At 33.9% G+C, this 25,644-nt stretch overlaps 1 protein-coding gene across 1 annotated transcript in view; it reads left to right on the top strand.

Annotated features, from left to right (window-relative positions):
* The window catches only part of LOC118201384 (salivary peroxidase/catechol oxidase-like), a 103,257-nt gene that overhangs the window by 33,113 nt on the left and 44,500 nt on the right, over positions 1–25,644 (top strand). The window contains exons 4-6 of the mRNA XM_085806803.1: positions 9,367–9,590; positions 13,379–13,549; positions 19,698–19,853. Of these exons, the coding sequence (XP_085662929.1) occupies positions 9,367–9,590; positions 13,379–13,549; positions 19,698–19,853 (551 nt within the window). The remainder of the gene's footprint in view (positions 1–9,366; positions 9,591–13,378; positions 13,550–19,697; positions 19,854–25,644) is intronic.

The following is a 25,644-nucleotide window of genomic DNA, read 5'->3' as shown; positions in this document are numbered from 1 at the left end:
TTCGGCCATGCAGCACCGATGTTAGGTCTGCCTGACGACTTCTGGTCGTAATTTCGAACACTTGTAGTACAACCTTTCAGTAAAATCTTTTCTGTCCCATTAATGTGTTGTTGTTTCTGTTTTTTTTCTCTGCTTTTTTGCACCATAGTTCGCAACTACGGCATTTGCGACCTTGCATTTCTATGTGATTCCGAGTCGTCTCTGTTCTGCCTACACACACTGCCAGTTTGTCGGTCTGGTAGCGAATCACCCTGTTACTCCTTCTGTGAGCTCAGTTTTGTTGTTCTTATATGTTTGTGAACTGTGTATTTTTTTATGCTTTAAAAGGGATGTAATTATATTGTTCTTACTTTCGGATTAAGGTTTTTATGCCTTTAGTGAATGCGCATGCAGTAGTTGTAGAATGATTAACAATTTAAAAGTTGTTTAAGTGCTATTAAGCCTAATAAGTGCTACTAAGCCTCATTTGTTTACATTTGAAATTTTTATTACACTGTAAAAAAAAACCTCGGAGTTTACAGACAAAAGTCTTGTATAGTTACAGAAATGCGAACAATTACGAAGGAAATACCTGTAACGAACACAGAACCAAACCAAACTGTAAACTCTACAGGAATTTTTCAAGAAGTTTTGCTTTGATTTTGTCCGTAACGTATGATCACGTGGCTTAAAACGGCTGAGAGAGAAGAACCAATCAGGAAGAAGGTGGAAAAAGCGTTTTAGCGGGAGAGTTCAACGATAGTCGCCATGTTAGCCATTATTTTTGTTATGGTCGAGGTAAGTTCGAAGTCAGTGTTTGACGTGTATTTTATTAATTTTATGTAATGTATTTGTTATGTTCTTTACACTATCTATAATTAAATTCTTTTAATGTTTAGCGCCTATCGCTCAAGTAGGTGGACGCGATTTCTGGAAGTTCGCCAAGTGCCGGTTATCTGAGTATCCCCTTTATTCGTTACATCTGCAAGTGTCTGCAGTTAAACTGCTCATATTTATAAACAGAAACAAATTTGTTAATATGTTAGTTGAAAAACAAATAAGCTTAATATTAATGGTCTATATATAGTCTATTAATTTCTCATGTTAAATATTTATGTATCTTTTAAAACATATCGCGGTAGAATATTCATATTTTTCATTTTGTGGACAGATGTAACATTATTATTCCATACATGATACATGTTATCATTAATTCCAGCGTGAACTGCTTTAGAATATTTTTCAGAGCATTATTACACTATGTATGTTATTATTAATCTCAACGAAAAAGAAAAAATAAATGTAATATATTTAAAAAATTCGACAAAATAACTTAACATACATTAAAAATGGAATATTATCTCTTTAATACATGCGATAAGTTCGCCTTAAAAGATTATATAGTTGGATAGCAATTACATATTTGTAAAAGTATTCAATGTACATTATTTTTTGTGTTAAGATAGTTTTAATCTAGGACAGTCTTTACCAACTTATAAAGCATCTATTAAGTTGCATTATAACCAACATTTACAAAAGGCAATAATCGAAATGCCATGACTTTGACATATTTTTAACTATGATGTAACATACTAGGAACATTAGAGAAAAAAAATTCTATTTTTTTCTTTATGCTTGTTGAAAAGTAAAATATTAATAAAATGGTACAACATTCATTCTAGTATTTAAAATGTAAATTTACATATAAATTTACTATAAATTTTGGTGCAAAGTTCATTATAAAATGCATTTGCTAATATTTAATAGTTATAGCATTCAATATCAAATCATGGAAATTTAAGTAATGATACGTCAGTTGTATATATTAATTTCAATACTCAGCTCAATGCCAAATTTCTTCTATATTTGAGATAACATGTATTTTTTAAGAATAATTCTTTTGTTTCATCTTTTCATTTAAAAATCTCTTTGAGATATATTTTAATGTGAATTATTTTCAAAATTATCCTCATTAGAATGAATGTTGTTCTCTTTCTTATGTTTGAAACTGCCGTTACGCTAAAAAATATATTCAGAAAACTATTTATTGCTGAATGTTTAAAATAAGTTCTACTGCTCCTTTTTGACAAAGAGTATCCATTTGAATTGCAGTTGGTTTTAATTAATCGTTGGTTGTATTTTTAAGAACTACTTGATAAAATTCAACAAATTAGTTCAATCTATGAATTCATCTGAAAAACCTAAAATGTTTATTCCAATTCTGTCATGTGTATATATTTCAAGAATGAAAAAGAATTACAAATTCACTATCCAACAATACTGAGTAATATAAGTTGTTGATATAGCCAAACTTAAAATGACCCATTTTAAAACCAGATTAAATAAATCATCGCGTATTTTCGGTCATCGAATTTCTTTGGCGTTAAAAGTGTCATAGATTTAGTAAATCCAAGGGTCAAGGTAAGCTCAGAGATTTTTTTTCATAGTTCATATTTGCTAAGTTATAAATTTTGCTGATGAAAAAGTTATGTAACTTATGCAAACATATGCTTAGAGTATTTGAACTAGTGTTGAAAAATCACTGGAATTTAAAATGTAATTGACAGTATGCCTTAAAGCCTGTTTTGGTAAAAGTATATTTATGGGGGGCCCCTTGGCAAAAATTGGCGATTTTTGACAGTACATGGATACCGAGTTTGTGCAATTCTTTGACCATGTTATTAGCGACGATTTGTGTGCCAAAAACCGCTGCTACACAAAGACAAGAGATTGCAAATACTCGGTATCCATGTAGACATCGACCTATTTTCACTTAAAAAAAATCTGCGAATTGTACAAACTTGCCATCGCGCACTTCCTTGACTTTACCCATGTACACATCGACCTATTTTCACTTAAGAAAACATCAGAGAATTGCACAAACTTGCGCTCGCTTGATAATACAGGTGGCACCCTTCAATATACTCTATCTGCTGTTTTTCATAAATTAAAACATTTTAGGCATTTAAGATATTTTCCTGTAAGTTATAACTAAATGAATGACTCTTAAGCATAAAAATTTGATATTTTTATGCTTAAGAGTAGAAGGAGTTATACACTTTTTAAATAACAGTGTCAGAAAAATATACTTTTTAAAATATGTAAATCATTGTTTGAAGTACAGAAAAACCTACCTTAGTAACTATACCTCTTTAAGTGACTGTGTCAAGTATTCTGGTGATACAAACATTGATATTAATTATCACTGAGAATCATGCTTTGTGAAGTAACCACCTCCATTAAATATCAAATTTGTACAAAATTATGGAAGGTTATAGAGAGGTTTTACTGTATACTTAAAGTATATCATATCACTCTTAGATATTGATGATGTAAAAGATATTATCTAATCATAAATATTTCAAGCATTAAATAGCTTAGTGTAAGTCAATAAGTTTTCAGATTCTGACTTTGTACCCTGTCTTTCACTATGTAACATTTTTCTAGCAACTGTGTTAAGTACCAGTAAGTAAGTTTCTGTCTTAAATACCACTTAATGTAATCAGGTATCATCTGTTCTGTCTGTAAAACTTAATCGTAATAAGTGAACAAATGAATATCTGTAAAACTAAAGATGACACACTATGTAAACAATACAAGTATTAAAATGTCTATGAGAGGAACATTTAAAATATTAAATCCACGATCAACTTTTGCGACATCTAAGATAGAAAATACCCAAACTGACTAGTTAATTCAGAGGATGAATGCAAGTAACATCATTGTTCATGTGTTTGTTAATTGTGTAAGTTTTGAAGTTCATGCATTAATTGATGTTCATTGATAACTATATTGTTGGCCTTATATATATACTTGCATTTCAAAATTTTGTATATTTTGCCAGTGAGCTAAATATTAAATGCTGTTACGTATAAGTTCATATTATGTGGAAAAGTAGTTTTTGATCTAACACTTTCTGAGAATTTTTTAATGTTGATCATCAAGCTTAAAGCATACGGCCGAAATTACCAGTATTAACCATAATTTAATTATTCTCTTGTTTCAGCCTTTCTCAAACATTTTCGAATAGAGATTATGTGAATTATCATAATTTGTAAATCACCTTGCTGCTGTTCCCTTCGAAAGCAATTTTTTAGCATATATTACTACTAGTACACTTATATTTTTAATATATAATTAAAATCCGTTATATTTTATAATTAAGTCCATTGAAGAAAAGTTATATTTCTAATATTTCAAGATTATTAATGAGAAGGATGAGTTGTAATTCTTGCATGGCTCTTCTATATTTGGATATATGATGGTAAGACCACAGTCTTAGTGGATATATGATAGTATATTTGGATATATGGTGGTAAGTACCACAGTTATAGTGCTTTAAATCCATCTTTTACTGCTAAGACTGAGTGGGAAGTCTGTAAGTAGGGTAACCAATAATAAATTTCATAAAATGTCTATCTTATGAGAAAAGGTGATAGATGATTGTCATATGTAACTTTTAAACTAGGATTTTTTTCAACTAAATTTTTTGTCTCCTTTGGAAACTTCGGAGGACCACGAGGGCAAGCTGTATAATCCACAGATTGAGAAGTGCTATCTTAATACATTTCAATTTCTAGAGAAATTAATCTTAAAAAAAATCTGATCATTATTAAAAACTACTTTACAGATTTATTTTATATTACAAATAAATATAGTAAATATCTAATAAACCTCAAATTATTTTCTGCAAAATGAATTATTTAAATTTGTATTGCTTTTGCTTCAAAAATGGATGATACATGCAATTTATGATTTCATGAAAGGACCAAAAGGAATCTTGTTTGCAATTTAATTATTTAATTTAAAAAAAGATTTAAATCATTTGGAATATGTACAAGTGCATGTAATTATTATGAAGAGATTCTGAATTAAAATGTCACATAACAAATTTAGAATATGTTATGTACTTCTAACGAATGTGATTTTTTCTTTATTTAGGAGCCATGCTTTGAATCCTAAGAAGAAGAGGACTGCCCTTTCACAACTATGATTAATTAAAAATAACAATAATATATAAATTTTACCTATTTTTTTATTTTATTTTCCTTTTGGATAGTTTTCAAATAAAAATAAACCTATTTTTGTTTCTATATTCTGTGTATTGGAATAAAGAGTTCCCCCCCCCCCAGTGTTCACTGATATGCATGTAAAAGAATTGTGTGCAAAATTAAATCAATTTTTGTTTGTCACATTCGTTTTTCACAGTGTGTACAGTTTTCAAGATCTACAATGGAAGATTCATTGTAGCATTTGGATAAGTCTTTATTTTTTCTGTGTATTTTAAATATAAGATCTGTTTTTGTATATATCAACATTTTCCATACCTTTTTCTTATTTAATTTATAAAAACGTTAAAATATAATAAAATCAAAATAAGTGCATATCTATTTTTCAAGTTGGGTAAGGAGGAGAGGCATGATCTAGCAAAGGTAAAATGGTTGAGAACCACTAATATATGGTATTAAAAGTATTTTCATTTCTGCATTAAATTGCTGGAACCAAATAGATCTTTTATATTATCTTTAATAGTTTTTGTCAACTAAATCTAATCTTGCAAAATGTAGTTATGCATAACGAAATTCATTATTATGAATTATATTGACTATTAATTATAGATCTTCACGCTAGCTGTATATGTTAGGAGTGAAATACATTCCAATACCCAATATTTTTTTAAATAAAATATACGATTATGGAATATTACATTAAAATGAAATGGTTCTTTATGTAACCTGTATGTTACACTAAAAGGCTCCATCGAATACTTGTAAAGTAATGAGCAAATACTAGGTTAATATCTTGTGTGAATGAATATTATCTTACAGAATTTTTTATTCCATAAAAATCTATTTAAAAATATAATTTTGTTGAATGAAGATTTAAACATTTTTCCCGAAGATTTAAAAAGTGGTTTGAAATGATAACAAAAACATTAATCTGAAGCATTTAATAAATGAATAAAAAATTTTGAGAACAATTAAATCATCCACAGGAATTTTGAAATAATCATCGTATTTTTGACATCAATTAAAGGAAGAAAATCTGAGTCATTTTGATTATAGTGATAAATTAGTTCCATTAATAGTAGGATAGAAAATTTAAACTTTAAGGAGCCATTATGCATTATCAATTTTTCATTAAAAATTGTTAGTTTATTACTACTATCATATCAATTATTAATGCTGAATTCTTTATCTTCAGTTTTTACATTCTTAAGTCTACTTTTCTTAATTTTCTAGGCATAGCAGAGAAAAATATAATTATAGGATCAAGGCATTTCCAAATATGTTATATTTTCTTCCTTAAAATTTTAAGATCATTCTATATTCATCATGTATTATAGACACAGTATCAAGGGATTCTGTTAAATTTTTCAGTTAGAATTTGAGACGAAGTTGTGAAGTCATACCTACATTAAATGCTTGAATTGATTATTTGAAATATGACAAAGAAAGAGAGGGCCATCTGTCCAAGGAAAGGAATATTTTAAATATTTAAATATTTAAAGGAATATAAGGAAAACTTCATGTTACACAAACATTTACACAGGCAGCCCATTCTCTAGGATTTAAATCTATAGCCAAATGCTAGGGTTCATCTTACTGTCTGCCTGTCTGTAGGCAATAAATGTTTTAGTAGAAGGAATACTTGAAAAATTAAATTTAGGACTAACTAATTCTTCAATTTTGTATTCAATGAGAAGAATGTAATTTATTAATAAAGTTTTAAATCTGGGAAAATGCCTGTACAACTGTCCGATTAATTAATCTATTATTTAAATTAATGGTTAGCAGCAGAAGAGATTAAAAAGCATTTATGCATAAAATAATTATATGTTGTAATTTAAATGAATAATGCAATTAAGCATGAAAATAATTTTGGATAGCTTGTGATAACTGAATTTAAATTCATTGTTGAGTTATATCTGTAATTTTTTTTGAATTTGAAAAAAATATTTAGAATTGTTTATTGAAACAATTTCATTAAAATATTTTTTTTACTGTAATCATATCCAATTGCAGTCTCTTTAGATTACACTGTTGGGTATAAGGATAATGATTTGGTTTAGTTTATTTAAGTATGGCAAAGCACACTAGGACAATCTGCCTAAGCTGAGAAATGCCTTTGTGGAGGACTTTCGAAGGGAAACTGGCTTACATACATGTTACACATGGAGAAAACCATGAAAATACCCATACAACCAGCCCATTCGCGGGATTTGAACCTCGGACCGAACTACCAGTGTTCAGCGGAGGAATTCTAGAACATTACTAATTTATTGCCCAAAAACCATTAAGTCTAATACACAAGTTTTTTTCCAGCTATTTCATGATGCATATGTAACTTTGAGATGTCTTTAAATTCAATAAAGGAAAGTAATGCAGATGTAAGAAAAACAAAATTTGAGCTTCTTTTTAACATTGGGAATATTTTGAAAGAAAATGTTGTATATCTTTTAGAAAATCTAAGGTATTTTTCCTTAAAAAAAACTTAATAATAGTTAAAGTTACATAACTTCCCTTTCACCACAAATAAATAAATGCAGCATATTTTGTTACAAGCAGTAGCTGTAGACATTTCACATAAGACGTATGTTCTATATGTGTAATTATTTATAGTAATATTACAATCAAAATATTTAATATTTGAGAATACATCATTTTTGTATTTTATATAAGACAAATATGTTCTATATGCATAATTATTTGGAAGAACTTTTTGGAAAACTTTTTCTTATTTGGAACTTTATGGGAACTTTTTCTTATTTGGAAGTAAATTATCTGCAACTTTTACATATATATCCTTTAAAATTTCACATGAAAATACATGTTCTTACATAATCATTTGCAATAACCTTACAAGCAGAACACTAATAATCTACAAATATTCCCTTTAGTAATTCACATACAAAAATTACGATCTACTTACACTATTATTTCCTGTAATCTTTACAGATGTTTACATTGGTAAATCACATATGAAAACCATGTTATACTTACACGATAATATCCTGTAACATTACAGATCTTTGATCTGTAACCTTTACAGACATATGCTTCGGTAATCAACATACAAAAACTTTGTTATGCCTACAGAATATCTTCCTGTAACATTACATGTCAAACATCTGTAACCATTACAGGTATAATCTCTGTAAAGTTACAAAGAATATTCCTGTTTTGATTACTCAAATAATACATGGCATCCCAGTTTCCACGACTTTTCTTAGTAACTTTACAGATTTTTTTTTACAGTGTAGAATAATGGATTAAGTCAATTTTTGCACCAATTGCAATGTCTTTTTGCTGAGTGGAACCAAAAATAAACTTTCTGTTTTGTGCTGTCTTATTGCCCCTGGCCGTATTGTTTGGTTTTGCATAGAAATTCTAATTTTAATTGTAAAAAAGAAAAAAATTAACTGTTTTTACCTGTATTTGGTGTTTTATGTTTTTCTGCGTTTTACAATTTTTAGTGAAGAGATTTTGAGTTTTTATGTAATGTTGCCTTGTCGCGAATTCAGAACTGAATTAATTGCGCAAGAAATATATCTCTAATGAAATTCGAGAAAATAAGTTTAAATAAAGGGCAGCAAAAGTGTGTATAATTTAATAAGCCATACGAAGAAGCCATATGTGGTGCCAATATCAGATTTTTTATAGATAAGATTTTAGTCAATATACTTGCGAAAATAAACCGAGATATTTAAAAACAGGTTAAACAGACATGACTCGTTTATTTCAAATAATTCTTCTCATCAGTTCTGCAAATTGAATGACATTGAGATCAAATATAAAAGCATGTTCATAAGAAATTCTAAATGTCATTCTGAATTTCTTTTAGGTAAAATATTTATATTTTCATATTTTAGGGTTTAATATTCAGCCGTTGTTAAAAGGAAATTTGAAAAGTTGTTATAACGATATTGTTTTATGGAATGAAATATCCTTAAAATATATTAAAATGATAAAACTAAACAATTTATGCATCTCTCATGAAATCAAAAAACAGTAATATTACTAATAATCTTGAAATATTTTGTTAATCTTGTTCAGAAACTAAGAAGAGTGCCTAATGCCTCACAGGCCGTCTCCATCTGCCCATATCTATTTTATATCATTTATTTATGTTTTTTAGAATATTGACTTCCAAAGTGGCAAAGTCTTCTTATTGATTTGTTTAATTTATAGAGCTACCTCCTCGAAATTCTTACAGATAAATTAAATATTGGTAATAAATTAAAATGACTTTGCATTGTAAACGGAAATAAATAATTTCACGGAAATTTCAAAAGACTTTAAAGGTCAATCTAAAATAAGACTTGGGACTTAAAAATGTAGCTAATAAATGCTTTGTTCAGTTTGTGAAGTCTTGTTTAAATTCTAGGTTGGACTTGCCAGAAGAAAAAAGGGATCGCCTCATAGAAAAACTCAATTCGTTTCCTAAATTCCGTGAAATTGTCAGCACATGCAAGAGAGCCATACCTTCTCCCCAGTGTAACTTTTCGTCACCGTATAGGAGTTATGATGGCACTTGCAACAATTTAGAGCACCCTAGACGGGGTGCTATATTTTCATGTGATCACAGGCTTTTGGATGCAAATTATGAAGGTAAGAGAAAATAAAAAATTTATTCCTTTTCAATAAATATACAAACGGATATTTTAAACAGTAGTAAAATTGATTAGCTTTTTAAAAATTGATCGCAGTCATATGAAATGCCATTCAAAAAATAAATTAAATAGCAATTTTCAAACTAAAATAATTTTAATCGTGTGAACATTGGCAAAGGCAGGAATCAAGATTTCTATAAAGACCCTATTAAAAAAGCGAAAGGTAATGTTATGCAAACAAAACTGAAACAAAAAATATCATTATCAAATAAAAGTAATCAACATATCCTTAATTATCAGGACAGTATACTAATACGGGAATTTGTTATTAATTCGGAATGAATAATTTTTAGCCTAAAAAGGCTATTGGTATCGACACACAATTTTGCGTTGTTTCACTTTAATGTGTTGTGTCACTTCTCACTGGAGTCCGTTGCCATTCGGAAAAACATATCGTATTATTCTTTCATAATTAAATTGTCTGTTATTAATTAAAAACTAAACTATTTAAATACAACAGATGCAGTTCTTGAGAACATTCTTATTCTTATTTTTTAATCTCATTGATTTAAATTCAAATGCATTTAATTCATGATATATATAATTAAAAGCATTAAATATTTTTATAGAGCTACGTTACATATTTTGTAACTTTTGAACATATAGAAGATATGTAACATTTCCATGTTAGCCTAAATGCGTATTCATCTATGAAATGTTTCCTCTAAATCTATGAAATGTCATCCTCTAAATGTTTCGCTATTCCACTTGGGTCATGTTTATCGATAATCTCGGTATTCTGTTATTAGGACAGTATTCATAAACGTAGGTATGTATGCATGTAGTGTGGAGCCTCGAGATAAGAGGTTAATTTGTTCCAGCATTGAGCTCGTATAGCAAATTTCTTGTATCCAGAAACAAACTTCCCCATTGAAAATAATGGAAATCCAATTAATCCATTTCGCACCCCAAAACTATCAACATAAAAATAAGTTGTTCTAATAAATAACACTGGTAAATAATATAATCCTATTTTACCTTTATGATAGCTTCCGACACCGACGTTAACTGTTTCTCGTTAATACACACCAACAACAGCTTCTAGGAGTTTTGTACAGTGCTTGGAAGTAACGATAACTCTTTTGGCCACATCAAGTTTCTTAGTTTCTTCCTTCATCTTCAGAATAGTGCAGGTTATCAATGTCGAAAGGCCGTAAGTCTTCGCCAGTTCATACATCACGCTTATGTTTATCTATGATTTCTTTCTTAAATTTAACGGCCATGGCTTCCTTACTTCTCTTTGCTGCACTATCTGAGGCAACAATCTTCTTGGAAGGCATCGTGAAATAATTATTTTCACGTTAAATGCAATAAAGAATTAACTCACAAGCGTGCAAATATATAGATAAACGAACACCGAGTGATCTGACGAGGGAATTCCTCGAGTCGAACCGGATCGGAAAATGACGCCCCGCATACCAACAGCCTGGCTCATTGCTCGTTACTGGAGTCAATGCTGGTATTTAGAGACAAATGTTTTGCTCATACCTTCCTCGTATCTCGAATGTCAAGTACATACAGGTGCTCGTATTTCAAAGTTTTACTGTATGTTTATTCCTGTTTACCTCTGGTAGATGAAAAGTGACCCCGTTCTCCGTCAACTGTATGTATGTACGTGTGTACACACATATACAAGGTAAACAGCTAAGAGTGCATGAGGCACCAGAGACTTCATTATAGAAGAATCGTGTACGTGCTTCCCCAATACACTACCAACTAGAGTTTAAAAAATTGGAATTGACTCTACGCTTTTTATCCTAAGGAACACTGGAGTTACAGACCGAAGTGGTTGCATTTAAACATAACGGGATAATAACATAAAGTTAGGCAAAGTTACATAACATAATACAAAGTGTTGATTATACTTGTTACTGTGAAAGACTGAAATTTGTTAACATTCTCCAGTGAATGTCAGCATTCACATAGTCAGTTGGTGTATGTTCGAAATATTTGATAAGTGTCCTTATTTCTTACTTACACCGGCAAATATCAACATTGTTTATGCACTGATGGTGAATATTGAATAAAAAATATTTTAGCTAGATTTTTAAATCATACTTTATTATTAAAATATAATAAAATAAAACATATTATGATATGTCAAAATAGGATAAAGCTTAAGTAACATCACATTTAAACAAACTGTTGAACTTAAAACGAATAGTACATGAATGAGAAAAGAAAATAACACCGGTAATTTATTTACCTTATTATGTGACTGATATTATACAGTCTTATTTATTGCAAAAACAACCGGTGGTGTTTCGAATGTATAAGAACATAATCAAATACTCCGTCTTTCACCGACGTGAACTCTTTATTAAAACTCTTTAAAATTAACAATGCGTCGACTTGACGCTAACAAACTACGCCTAACTCGGGCGGCAACTCAACTGATGTTACTCGGAAGCATGTATTGGGGTGTAGCCTAGTCATTGCTCTTTCCGCTTCTTCGTTTTCGTCCTATGTTCGTCCTATGTTTTCAATTTTCAGTCAAAATATGACTTGGCATAGATCCAGTCCTACAGCAGTGAGCTTTCAGTGCATTATCATGATTTTAGATACAGGTGGCGTTGAGATATCACCAGTCTTTTCAAATTCAAGTCTGTATAGTGGGTTTCTGGATGTTCAGGCCACTTGTAAGAGAGCAGAAGAATATGTAATAGTCTGCGTTTCCTTTGTCTCCACAGACGCAATTGTCGCTATCAGAGGGGCCATGACCGATGAGGTAGGTAAGAACTGGTGGGTGCGCTGACTAGTTTTTGCGTTAGTCCACTCTTTCTGATATATATCCTGTTTAGATATCTGTTTAGGATTTGTCGTAGTTGCGATTTCGGAAGCTTAATAAGGAGGAACTCGCCTTTTTGGAAAACAGCTGCTCCTTTTGCAAGACTGTTGCCAACGTTACCGCTGTGCTGTTTGATCGAAGTTATGATTATTGCAGTATTGGGGTCTTTAGAGATTTGACTAATTTCATAGACTAGGTGAAAACAGTTGTCTGGATTTCGGATGGAGAGTATGGCTACTTGGCTATTTGATTTAATGGATATTTTGGAGAAGTTGTTTATTGACTCAATGTTGATGGCAGTTTTATTACTTAGAGTTCCGCTTGATGCATGCTACTGGAGTTGCTTAAGTACCCTATCCATTTTATGTTGTTGGATGGAAAGACTGCCTCACAACCGAATTTTTCTCCGATTTTTGTTCCGTCAGCGTAAGCTTCAATTACTTTGTTTCTTGGGTAGCTATTCGTTTGGATTTTTATTCTGGAATGGGAATTGCCCGGATGTCTTTTGTATGGAGGAAGACGTTGTTTGCAATTGTCTACAGAATAGATGTAATTATTGAAGCTGATGCTTTTTCTGAGTTGAAGGACACATGCACACATATATGCATTCCTGAGTCCGGTCCCGTTAACAGAAAAGTATCAGAACCTCTACCGATAAACCGTATTAAATTTTAAAAGGGTCCTTATGTGCGATCATTAAAATGTGAACCCTTTGCAGATATCTTTTTTTATGTTCGTTTGATTATTATCCATATTATTTACACGATTCGTGACAACGCTATAGACTTTAAAAGATAATTAAAATATTTAAAAGTAAATTTCAGAAAATTGTACAGAACACGGTCGAAAGCATTTTTAGAATGCAGAGAATTTATAATTCAATAAGTGAATTTTATTCTAAAAGATTTTTTTAATTAATTTTTTTTTTGTATATAAAGGTGTAGCTGGTTTCGTAGAATCAGTCAAAGGAGGACCTCTACCTCATCCGAGGGTATTATCTCTGAATCTCAGCAATGAAGTGGAACTTCCAAGAATGAAAGTCTCGCATTTGTTTCCGTATTTCGGTCAATTGTTGGCTCATGATATGGCTAGTACTCCTCCAACAACGAGTGAGCGATGAAGGAAAACTTATTTTATCTCTAACTGATTTATTGAAAATGAGTCTCAAAAAGTTGCTGCAATATTACAGTTTATTATATTATAGTATTTATTTACATTTATATAATTTACCTTAATTTTAGATTTATTTTATTATTTGTATGTTTAAATTTTAATATTTATTGAAATTTTAAGATTCATAAAAATTATTTTTAATGTTATTATTTATTTACTTTCAGTTTTTAAATAATTCAATATTTCTGTTGTTAATTATTTATTTATTACTCTAAGGTAGGCATCTGTGGATGTCATTCACAGTCAACGTTCTTATTAACCGTAGAAATTTCTTCAAAATGTTTATTTTTAGCTAAAGAATATACTTTTCCCATTTTTTTAAAAAAGCTATCTGTGGGCTTAGTACAGCTACAAAGTTGTGATGTAAACTATTAGAAAATAAACATTTGATCAGTATCAGTAATGAAAAGAAAATAATTATTTATCCAAATAAAACTTGGAATCGCTTACAAGCTAATAAAATGAGCAATACCTGATTCTGACTGCCTGAATTAATGGCGATATGACTTTCTTAAACGGACGAAAATGAAGATAAGGAAAAAAATCACAATGTGAAAATTTCAGATTACAATCAAACATCACAAGAGGGATTCATCGTTAAAAATGCAAAAATAAAAGTAAAATAAAGTAAATTAAAAAACTGCAAAATAACATCATAAAAAATTTATTTCATATCCGCTGTGTAACATATCGTTAATTTGAGTGATGATTTAAATATATCCTGATTTAACGATTGGCAACACTACACTCTAAGAATCCATTCTTAACAAAGGCATATGGAAGATGGAATAGTTTCTATACTTCAAGCAAGTAATAACACTCCCGATGCCTGATTGTAATATTTGCCAATGCTTTCTTTTCCATTTTTCCCATATGTCAGTTTTCGAAGCATAGTTGTGTCTACGGAATTTTATTCTGCCTGCATAGGAAGTAATTACTTAAGTTTAGAGAATAACCTCTTTTGAAGTTTAAAAGAAGATATTATTATCTAATATATTTACTTAACATCGCATTCATAGAATTCGTACAAGTCCTAAAAATTCCCCCATTTTTCTGCTAGACTTGTTTACTTACCATGCTTGCTTGATTTTAGACATTTGCTTAGTCTACAAGTTTTTAATTCTGGCATACTTCCAGCGAAATTTCAAAGCTATGTACATAATTTAATAATTTGCAAGACTCCTCTCTGGCCTTTTCTTTCTTTTCGAACTCGTAAGACTAACATAATCAATTTTCACAACCTGTGTTTTCTGATATACTTTTAAGTTATTTCTTTTGCTCAATGCAACAAACATTGGTAGACATAAGGAAGGATAAATTTAAACAAAAAATATCAAATTAATATCTAAAAATAATATTTAGAAACTTTTAATTCTTCAAAGAGGCAAATTACATCAAACTTCATATTTTACAGTAGATAATTAAAAGTTTTTAGCTGAGCACATACACACACACACACCATAAAAAGTTGGAAAAAGTATAATTTTATTATTCATCATTTTGTGTGCATATATGTTATACATTCTACCTCAAAGCTGTTGACATAAAAACAACCGAATACTTTTTTAGATAAATAATATAGTTTCTTTATAACGTCGCTACTTCACTTTCTTATCTAGTATATGATGTTGTTCTGTTCCGTTTTTCTTGTTGATACGTCTGGTGATCTGCAACTAATTTCCTTTCGAATACAATAAAGTTCAGTTTCTCTTCTTATATCATGACATCCGTTTGCCTTTACTGGGTAAATTATCTTAGTTCTTGAGACCTTAGAGGCAGCTTGACAACGTACCAGTCCCAATCGCACACTATGCACTCAAAGAGGCAAATTACATCAAACTTCATATTTTACAGTAGATAATTAAAAGTTTTTAGCTGATCACATACACACACACACACCATAAAAAGTTGGAAAAAGTATAATTTTATTATTCATCATTTTGTGTGCATATATGTTATACATTCTACCTCAAAGCTGTTGACATAAAAACAACTGAATACTTTTTTAGATAAATAATATAGTTTCTTTATAACGTCGCAACTTCACTTTCTTTTCTAGTATATGATGTAAAGTTGTTCTGTTCCGTTTTTCTTGTTGATACGTCTGGTGACCTGCAACTAATTTCCTTTCGAATACAATAAAGTTCAGTTTCTCTTCTTATATCATGACATCCGTTTGCCTTTACTGGGTAAATTATCTTAGTTCTTGAGACCTTAGAGGCAGCTTGACAAGGTACCAGTCCCAATCGCACACTATGCTTTCAGTCAAACCAACTGTGTAACATAGTTTCTCATCAAGTTGTGATTTCCTATCATTACCTTCCCATTTACGTAACAATACGTATTGTAATAATGTATCTGTAGTATCATTTTGGTGATAACGCTTCATGTTCCCGAATGAGATAAAGTAAAGAAAATGTGGAATGAGAGCTAAGGCATTGCATATACTACATAGCCTGATAATACCTACGGCAAAAATGTTATGCAAATGCTTTTCAGAAACGTGGACGACAACTAAAGAAAAAGCAAACTATATATTGAAAGGTAAATGAATTTCTTGGAAGTGTTTCACAAAAGAATAAACGGGCGACTGTTAGGAATTTTCAACTTGAATTGTACAAGCTTCGTTTATCAGTGTGTCTTTCCATAACTGCAACATCCCTAAAATTTCTCAAGGACAACTACATAAAAGGTTATCAAAAGATGCACAGTCTGGCTAAAACGTTTTAGGATTCAGCTCATAAAGTTATTCTACGTATAACTCTTGTGAAGTTGTACACCGGTTGGCGTAATCCTCAAGCAGTTCCAAAGCATGCTGGAATGTCTCTTAGCTCCCTCGTAATGTTTTGTTGGATCATCTTGATATCGTCGAATCGATGGCCTTTCAGCTTCAATTTGAGTGTTGGAAATGGAAAGCAATATGGCTTGGATATTTCCGGCGATTCGGCAACGGGTGTAACACAGTTATTTTTTTTCTAAAATCGCACGAATGACAGCTGCATTGGGGAAGACGCGTTATAGAGCAGAAAGAACCAAATTTTTTTGTATAATAATTTAAGACGCACACATGCGATGCGTTTCAATAGCCGATCCATTACACCCATGTACATTTTCCTGTGTCAGTACGTGAAATATAAAAACCCAGAGGTCTATATATTAGTACCTTATTGATTGTATTTTACGACTTCTCTTTTGTTATGTTTTTCTAACCTTTTTTTGGAATGGGGGCTGTTGTTGTTTCTGGCTTGCTCTGGCGCAGCCCATAAAAGAACCCTAGAGCGATATAAAGTCTTCCAGGAGGGTCAGTCTGCGACCATCCCCCACATCACATCCATGTACAACACTGCATTCACTATTCTTCTTTTAGGAACGAATTCCTGATGAATCAGTCCTCTGCAGTAAGAAAACCCACAAACATTGTCTTCATCCCGGAGTTTCGGAAACGCCCTTTCTCTGGTTTTTGACGAACTTGGCCAACCTACTCTGCACTCTGTGTTTTCGTTTCTCGATCGTAACAAAGCACCATAATTCATCATCTGTGATGATTTTTTTAAAGTCTGGATCACGATTTCGAATTTTAAGAAGATTCTGACAAACTGCAACTCGATCATTCGTTTGTTCTGTTGTGAATGAATTCGGAGGAAAAAGTACACACAATTTCCATTTTCCTAAATAATCACCAATTATTGTACAGCCAGTTCCTTTATCAATATTTAAATATTCTAGAAGCATTCTAATCAGTAATCGACAATCTTGACTTAACGGCAGCACAGGCAGCTTCGATGTTAGAGCCAGTTCGGGTTGTTCGAGGTCTTTCCTTTCTTTTGCCATCTTTCATGTCATCTCTACCATCTCGAAATCTACCAAACCACACACACACACACACCAAAAAAGTGTTAGAACGGGATAAACATTCTTCACTGTAAGGTTTCTGCATCACTTGATAAGTTTTGCCCCTTTAAAACAAAACTTTATCGCACATATCTGTTTCAAATACGAGTCCATTGCAAACATAAATGAATTCAAATACAAAACGATAATTTTCTCCTTAACAACTCAACTCATTCTAAAGAGGTTAACAAGCTAGAATCGAAATGCTTTTTTACTGTACACTGGTGTGCTAAAATTAAGGACGAAGTCGAAAAATTAGCTTATCAGCTGAACGAAGAGGCAGAGCGGACAGAAAGACCAATCAGGAGATTAAGTAAGGTGATGTACAGTAGCACATGCGCAGATATGCAGGTAGACGTAATGGGGGAGTGTCTGAGTAGTATAAAGCATGTTGTCGGTGTAAGATCAGTATTTCTGGCAAAGAGATTGCGCGCCGTATAGCAGTTAAAATCACACCGAGTTGCTGCCTCAGCGAGAAATGGCGAATAATAAATCTGTTAGACGACATCTGGATGCTTTTACCCGAGGTCGAATCATTGGGAAGTTGGAGGAAGGCCGCAGTGTGACAAGTGTGGCTGCAGAGTTCGGAATTGCTCACAGCATCGTTTCACGATTTTGCCATCCGGGGGTTTAGTAGTGGTCGTGCACGAGGAACCACGAGATGACCGGTATATTGCCTTACAGGCCAGAAGAAACAGGCGGTAGAAATCGGGAGAAATCGCTAGACACACGACACAGGCGACTGGACGACCGATATCGCGTTTTACCGTGGCCAGAAGACTGCACGGTGGTGGTCTGTTTGCACGACGCCCTGTACAGTGTGTACCTCTAACGCCTGCCCATCGGAGAAGGCGTTCTCTGTGGTGCCAGGAACACCGGAATTGGAGAGACAATAAATGGGGACGAGTACTCTTTACAGATGAGAGCAGATTCAGTCTGAGTAGCGATTCTCATCGCATACTCATCTGGAGAGAGCGGGGAAGCCGCAGTCATCCCTCGAACATCATTGAAAGGGACAGGTATGGAGGTGGCGGTGTTCTCGTTTCGGGAGGCATCATGCTTGGTAGTCGTACAGACCTTCACATCTTCGACGCAGGTTCAGTCAACGGGACCCGTTATTGTAACGAGATTCTTCTTCCATATGTGCGTCTTTTTAGAGGCGCTATGGGTCCGCAGTTCCTTTTCATGGACGACAATGCACCATGTCATCGCACAGTAGCTGCCGAACAGCTCTTAGAGAGTGAGGATATTGAACGTATGGATTGGCCGGCACGATCTCCGGATCTCAATCCCATCGAGCATGTATGGGATTTTCTAGGCAGACGCTTGGCAGCTCTTACCTTACCACCAGTAACGATTCCGGAGCTTCGATTGGCGCTGCAAGACGAATGAGCAGAAAATGCCTCAACAACTCATTGACACCCTCATTCTCAGCATGGGCAGACGCTGTGAAACCTGCCTAGCAGTCAGGGGAGATCATATCTCCCATTAAAGACCGGATGTTTCTTGCTGGACGCCCATCACAGGGACGTTTCGGCCTTCAGTCGCATTGCGCTCCATGCTACTTTTTCAATAAAACTTCTTTTTATCCCTCTGATTTCTCATTTAGTAAGTGTTGCTTCTATTACTCATGTCCTTACGTATTGGGGATCTTACGGTATTAAATGTGTTGATTTGGAAAGCTTTTGTACAAGGTTATATTGAAAAAACCGTCTCGTCCTTAATTTTTGCACACCAGTGTATGTTCCGTTTGTTGCAAGCAGATTGCTATGACAGACAGTTAATATTCAATGAGTCTTAAAACGTTTTAGCCAGACCTTGTATACTAAGCATGTGCTGCGAGCATATGGCAACTGTGTATTATTATTGTCCAGTCTGCTTGAAAATAACATAGACGTATTTTCATCTTTCCTTATCAGGTTGTTCCTTTGTTTATTGTTTCATATGATGGTATCTTACAAGTATTGAGATATATGTTGTTAGCATTAAGATTTTTTCCCCTTTTTGTATGTAGAATTTTGGAACATTTGCAGACACAAAATAAGATGCATTTTCATCAAATAAAAATTTTAAATGTCTGAAATTTTGTTTTTAATTCATATCGACAGGCTTAATAATACTCTTTTTAATATTAATAATTCCTTTCTAATAATAATAATAACTAATAAATCTAAGCATGCTATTTTTCCTTAGCTGGAGGCCGAGCAATGCTTTGCTGTCCGATAAAGGGAATGCTGCATCCACAGTGCATACCACTGATATACTCTGCTGAGGATCCATATTATAAGCAGTTCAACTACACTTGTCAAAATATGCTTAGACATGTCCCATGCACATCCTGTTCATTCGGTGAGTAAATTCTTTCTAGAGTTCGGCACTACCTAGGAAGTGAGAAATTATTTAAAAAGGGAAACTAAGTTTTTTTTAATATAATGCATTGTTTAAATAAAATACATGAGTTAAAGTTACAAGCAAAAATACTTTGTAATAATTTAAAATATAATACCAATATTTCAAAAATTCAACACATGTCTACTATTGTGAAATGTAAATATAACGTAAGCATCCAAGTGATTGCTAAATGACTGGACTTTTAAGCAAACGCGACAGTAATCGGCTTCCAATTTTATTAAATTTGACGACCAACATTACGTGCCGTCATCAATACATGACGGAACAGAGAAATATTCCTTTATTGAACCAGGCAAACCCTTCTTGAGCACAGTTAGACGGAGGCTATGTACTCTTCAGTAATAAATCGAGTTCTGTAGATAGAGATATTCTAGACGAGCTCTCATCTGGCGAGAGTTTAGAGAAAATTTATCTCAGCTGCAATTTAAAATAAAACTCTCTAATGTAAAATTCGACGACCAACATTACGTTCTGTCGTCAACACATAACGGTAATCAAGATTCTGTGCACATAAGTTATTCCTAACGAGTTCTCATCTGGAAAGATCCTACGACCAGTTATCTCTTCTCCGCCATAGAAAAAACTGACACTTTGGGAGGAAGGGGGGAAGCATCATGTTGGACGGCCGCACCCCACTGCATTTCGTTGATGTGAGCGTGGACGTAAGAAAGGTCTTACTTCCTACCTCCATGTATGTGAGCATTGTTGACGTGTTATGAGGATGAGGTTCTTGAACCTCAAGTGAGGTTTTTTTGGGAATTTTTAGAGAGGATTTTATTTTTGTCTGGAATAATGCCAGCCCTCACACAGCTCAATTTCTCAATGCTACTTTTGGTTATCCTAACGCACTGGGTATCTGTGAGCAAACGTTTATTACAAAAATCTAATTTCTTTCTGAAATATCAGATATTATATATTGGTAAATTATAATTTGCACGTCACTTTGTTAAATAGGTTATATAGGTTGTTTCAAAATGACTACGTGATTATATAAATCTTGAGTCGTTGGTCGAAAGCCTATGGTTCCAAATTAAGAAACGAATAAAATAAGGTACACGCCCAGACTTATACAATTCTAGTCACAAGACACCTATTAATAAAAATATACCCATCTTAATATTTTTATACCATCTTCTCACTTAAAGTGCTTCAAATCATTAATCATTAATATGCTTTTCAATCATTAAGTCTGCCAAAAAAAAAAAAAAAAAAAAAAAAAAAAAACTCCACAAAAGCAAATTTGTCAATAATGTGCTATGCTGATCCAGAAAATATCATCAAAGCTATGTAGTTCAAATAATACACCCGATTAAAGGAACAGTTTTAAGGATTGCCTGAAAGCTGAATCTAGTTAAAAAAAAGTCGGAAAGATTTTTTACTCTCTTGCTGAGCTCGCAGCCTACCAGTCTGCATTTGCACTCACTCCTGCTAATCCGCACCTTTTTTCCCTCCCTAGTTTTTTTAGCTTTATTATTAATTGTCGTTTCCTTACGCCATACACAGTTCAACAGCAAAAGCACAAAAAGTTTGAAACCAGCCTAGCAGCATAAATTTAGAATTCCCCATGCAGTTTTACATTTTGGCATATACCTTTTGTACTTTTTTTCAATCTTTTCTCAGCTCATAACATCAGTGTTGGGGTTTCTTAGTAAGATGGCTTAGAAAAATTTTTTTTTGTCTTTTTTTATTAATGTTTTTGTGTTCACTTTATTTATTAAATACCGTGTCCTTCACCCTCACGCCACATAAAATTAAATTCAACAGAACAATCACAAAATATATAAAAACAGCATACCTTTAGAATTTTCGATAGACAATCTCATAGGTTAGAGATAAAAAGGTTCTATTCTGTAGATAACGACAAGACTGTAAAATATACTGCTTTCATTTCGTTGAGTTTGTTAATAAAAAATTTATTAAACTTTTAAAAAACTATAAATAATAAATATATCATTTATGAAAATATGAGATATTTTTAAGTAGATAAATCAGGAAGTAAATGAATTTTTAAGATTTAAATCAATCCAATTCAAAACTACCCTGGTATGCAAAACTTAAGCAACAATGTAAATTTAAACAGATAGCCATTAAATTGCAGAAAAGAGGTTTTTGCGAGCAGTACAATGAACACGCAATTCAGTAGAAAGGTCATGCGAATGGAAATGTCAGAAACAAAACGTCACAGGCGACGTAAGCATATGCAAAACGCGTGCGATCGTAGCGCTCAACTCAAGACTACAATAAAAGGGAGGACGGAGATGCAATTAAAGACATTCGCTGCAAGTGCAGATGAGTTCTTTTGTGAAATATGGCTAGAAGAAATCATTTGAATGATTTCACACTTGACAGAATGATCGGAAAGCTGGAGGAGGGGCATAGTGTGACCAGTGTACAGTGAGAAGTTCGGAATCAACAAAAGTGTCATTTTGCGTGCTTGGAAAGCCTTCCAAACCATAGATACAGCTTGGAAAGCCTTCCAAACCATAGACTTTTGTTGTTTGTTTTCTGAATTAGCATAGATACAGCTGTCAGAAAAGTTGTTGTTGGCCGCCCCAGGAAACCAACTGCAGTGGTTGACCGATATATCGTTCTGCAGGCGAAAAGAGTCCGAAACCAATCTGCAAGAGCCATAGCTCAGGAACTGTGTACAGCAACGGGGCGACAAGTGTCGCTGTTTACTGTGTCCAGACGCCTTCACAAAGATGGCCTATTCTCCCGCCGTCTTGAAAGCTGCATCCGTTTGAAAATTGGCCATCAGCGCCATCATTTAGAGTGGTGAAGCAGCACAAAAACTGAACATCTTATCAATGGAGTCGTGTGCTCTTTACAGATGAGAGTCGTTTTAGTGCCACAAGCGATTCTCAACGCCAACTGATTTGGAGAAAGGTCGGGAGACGTAACATCATAGAAAGAGAAAATTACGGTGGTCCCGGAGTTCTCGTTTTGGGAGGCATTATGCTGAACCGACGGACAGAGCTTCACGTTTTCGACAGAGGTTCTGAAACCGGAGATCTCTATTATCAGGAGGTGATCCTTTCCCATGTGCATCTGTTCCGAGTGCATGTGCATCTGCCATTGTAGCAGATTCGGTTTTATGGATCACACCGGACTCCTGCTCTTCAGAAACTAGTGGAAAGTGAAGATATCATTCGAATGGATTGGCCAGCGTACTCCCTGATTTAAATCCCACAGGACATGCATAGGATGCTTTGGGAAGACGTCTTGCGGCACGATTACATGTTCCGGGGAACACTCAACAACTGGAACAGATGCTGATTGAGGAATTGGCACTCTTACCTCAAGATCTGTTGGACAATCTGGTGCTCAGTATGGAGAGGCGGTGCGAAACAACCATTGTAGTAAGGGTGAGGTCATGTCCCAAGCTCGAGGGTGGCCATATCTGACAATATCAACTCCCAATACAACACCGTACATACAAGATTGAGCAGTGAGTGATCTGCCGTCACTCAGTGATCACAAAATTATTACTTACAGGCTGGATACTCCTATAGACTACATAATAAAGAAAAGATTCAAAACGGCATTTGGAGGACATTTCGTTTTACGGGAACACATTAGAGCGCATGTAGAGAAATTTATCAAAGATTTCAACAACTGCCAGGACAGAAACTCCTTAGATAATTTCTACGACTTACTAGTTACAAAAATAGTGCAAGCCGCCCACAAAGCATATCGTTTAAAATCTGTAAAGGCAAAACACTCGATATCCTGGTGGTCATCAGAGCTTAGCACAGAGAGGAGCAGAGTTCGGGCACTTCGCAGAAAAGCACAATCCACGGTAGATCCATATCTACGGCAACTCAAAATGATAACATACAATAAAGCCAGAGCTTTATGTAAAAATAAAATTAAAGAGGCCAAGTTAATCTCACAAAGAACTTACTGTAGTAATGTCACTAAAGCCTTTGGACCTACTGAAAAGATAACATATAACAAAGTGTTTCGTCCTACGAGCCTTTCGCCTATGGTGAATAGCACTGCCTCATCCAACATCGAAGTAATCAGTGAGATCATAAATGCAGTTTTTCCTGATGATGATGAAGAGGATTTCTTAGAGGAGCAAGAGGAAGCGAGAAAAACCTACAACATGAAATTTCGCGAAGTTACCAGAAGAGACGAAATCCCTTCTACGCAAATGGAAGTGGAGAACATCATACGTACTCTGGCAGCCAAAAAAGCTCCAGGTTCGGATGGAATTGATAATATCATCATTAGAGAGATACACCGGGAATTCCCCAAACTATTCCTTGCGGTAATTTCAGCTTTCTGGAAACATCAGTACTTTCCTAAAAATATCAAGTTAGCAGAAGTGGCGTTATTCCTAAAATCAGGCAAAACTCCGGCAGAACCTTCATCTTACAGGCCAGTCTGCCTACTGCCAGCGCTCGGTAAGGTATTAGAAAGAATAATTCTTTACAGACTGGACTTCTTCCTTCAAAGGAACAACGCCCTGCATCCCAACCAATATGGATTCCGAATGGGCAACTCAACTGAACATGCCATAAAAGACTTAATGGCCACTATCAAACAGAACAAGGATAACAATTTGCAATGGCAATAGCTATTGACATCAAGGGAGCCTTTGACTCCCTTTGATGGCCAGACGTAATAAATTTGCTGCACAACATGGCCTGCCCAACAGATATTATTACTATCCTTCGCTCGTACCTTCAAGATCGAAGTGTGCAGTAACATTAGATAGCGGGATTTAGTCTTTAGAGGGTGTCCACAGGGGTCATGCCTTGGACCAACACTGTGGAATATAGTGGCAAATTCGGTATGTCGTCAGTTTGAGAGCGTAGAATACGCTCGAATCATAGCCTATGCGGACGATTTTATGCTAGTTGTGGCAGGAAGGAGTAACCCCGAAATGAGATCTCAATACTGTCTTGATCTGTTCTCCCAATGAGCCAGAGCACATAAGCTTCAGATTTCGGCAGAGAAAACTAAAGCTTTACTCATAGGACGCAGCAGGCAGCTAAGACGCAACCTAAGCATTAAACTCCATGGGATACCAGTAAAATGATTTCCCCAATTGAAATATCTTGGGCTATTACTCGACAACAGACTTTCTTGGATGCCACATGTCAGGAATCTTAAGACTCGAATTAGCATCCTAAGCAACAACATGAGACGCATGACTTCACATAAATGGGGTATCTCATCTAAGCTACTAAAAATTTGGCATAGAACCATTACAGAAAGAGTAATAATTTACGGAGCAGCAATCTGGGGTGGCGAACTTACCTCTCATATGAAAAGATCCCTGCTCTCTATTCAGAGACAGCAGCTACTTCAAGTATGCAGGGCCTACCGTACCACGTCAACACTAGCCCTACAACAACTAGCAGGAATTCCTCCCCTAGATTTGATAGTAGAAAGGGAGGCAGCTATCGTAAGGGATACCAGGCTGGGTCAAACTTCAACACTCTGGGGTCATAGTTGTCCACTCGGACTACGAGGATCAAAACAACTGCAAAAACTTTCATCCAGCAGCTTTTAATATCTCCGACAGTATCAGTATAAACAACCAACCAATTCAGAGGTACAGTAATAACCTTTTCACAGATGGCTCCAAAACTGAGAACGGCACGGGCAGCGCCTTCTGTAGACTAGAAAATGGAGTTGTAACATTCGAGTGGAAAAGGAAATTAGGCTTGAACAACTCGGTATACCAATCAGAGCTTCTAGCTATCAGTGCTGCAAT

This window comes from Stegodyphus dumicola, chromosome 12, assembly GCF_044657685.1.
Source record: "Stegodyphus dumicola isolate Sdum_Otavi_A_Nest chromosome 12, ASM4465768v1".
Taxonomy (NCBI): domain Eukaryota; kingdom Metazoa; phylum Arthropoda; class Arachnida; order Araneae; family Eresidae; genus Stegodyphus; species Stegodyphus dumicola.
This window is presented reverse-complemented; position numbering and strand designations above follow the sequence as displayed.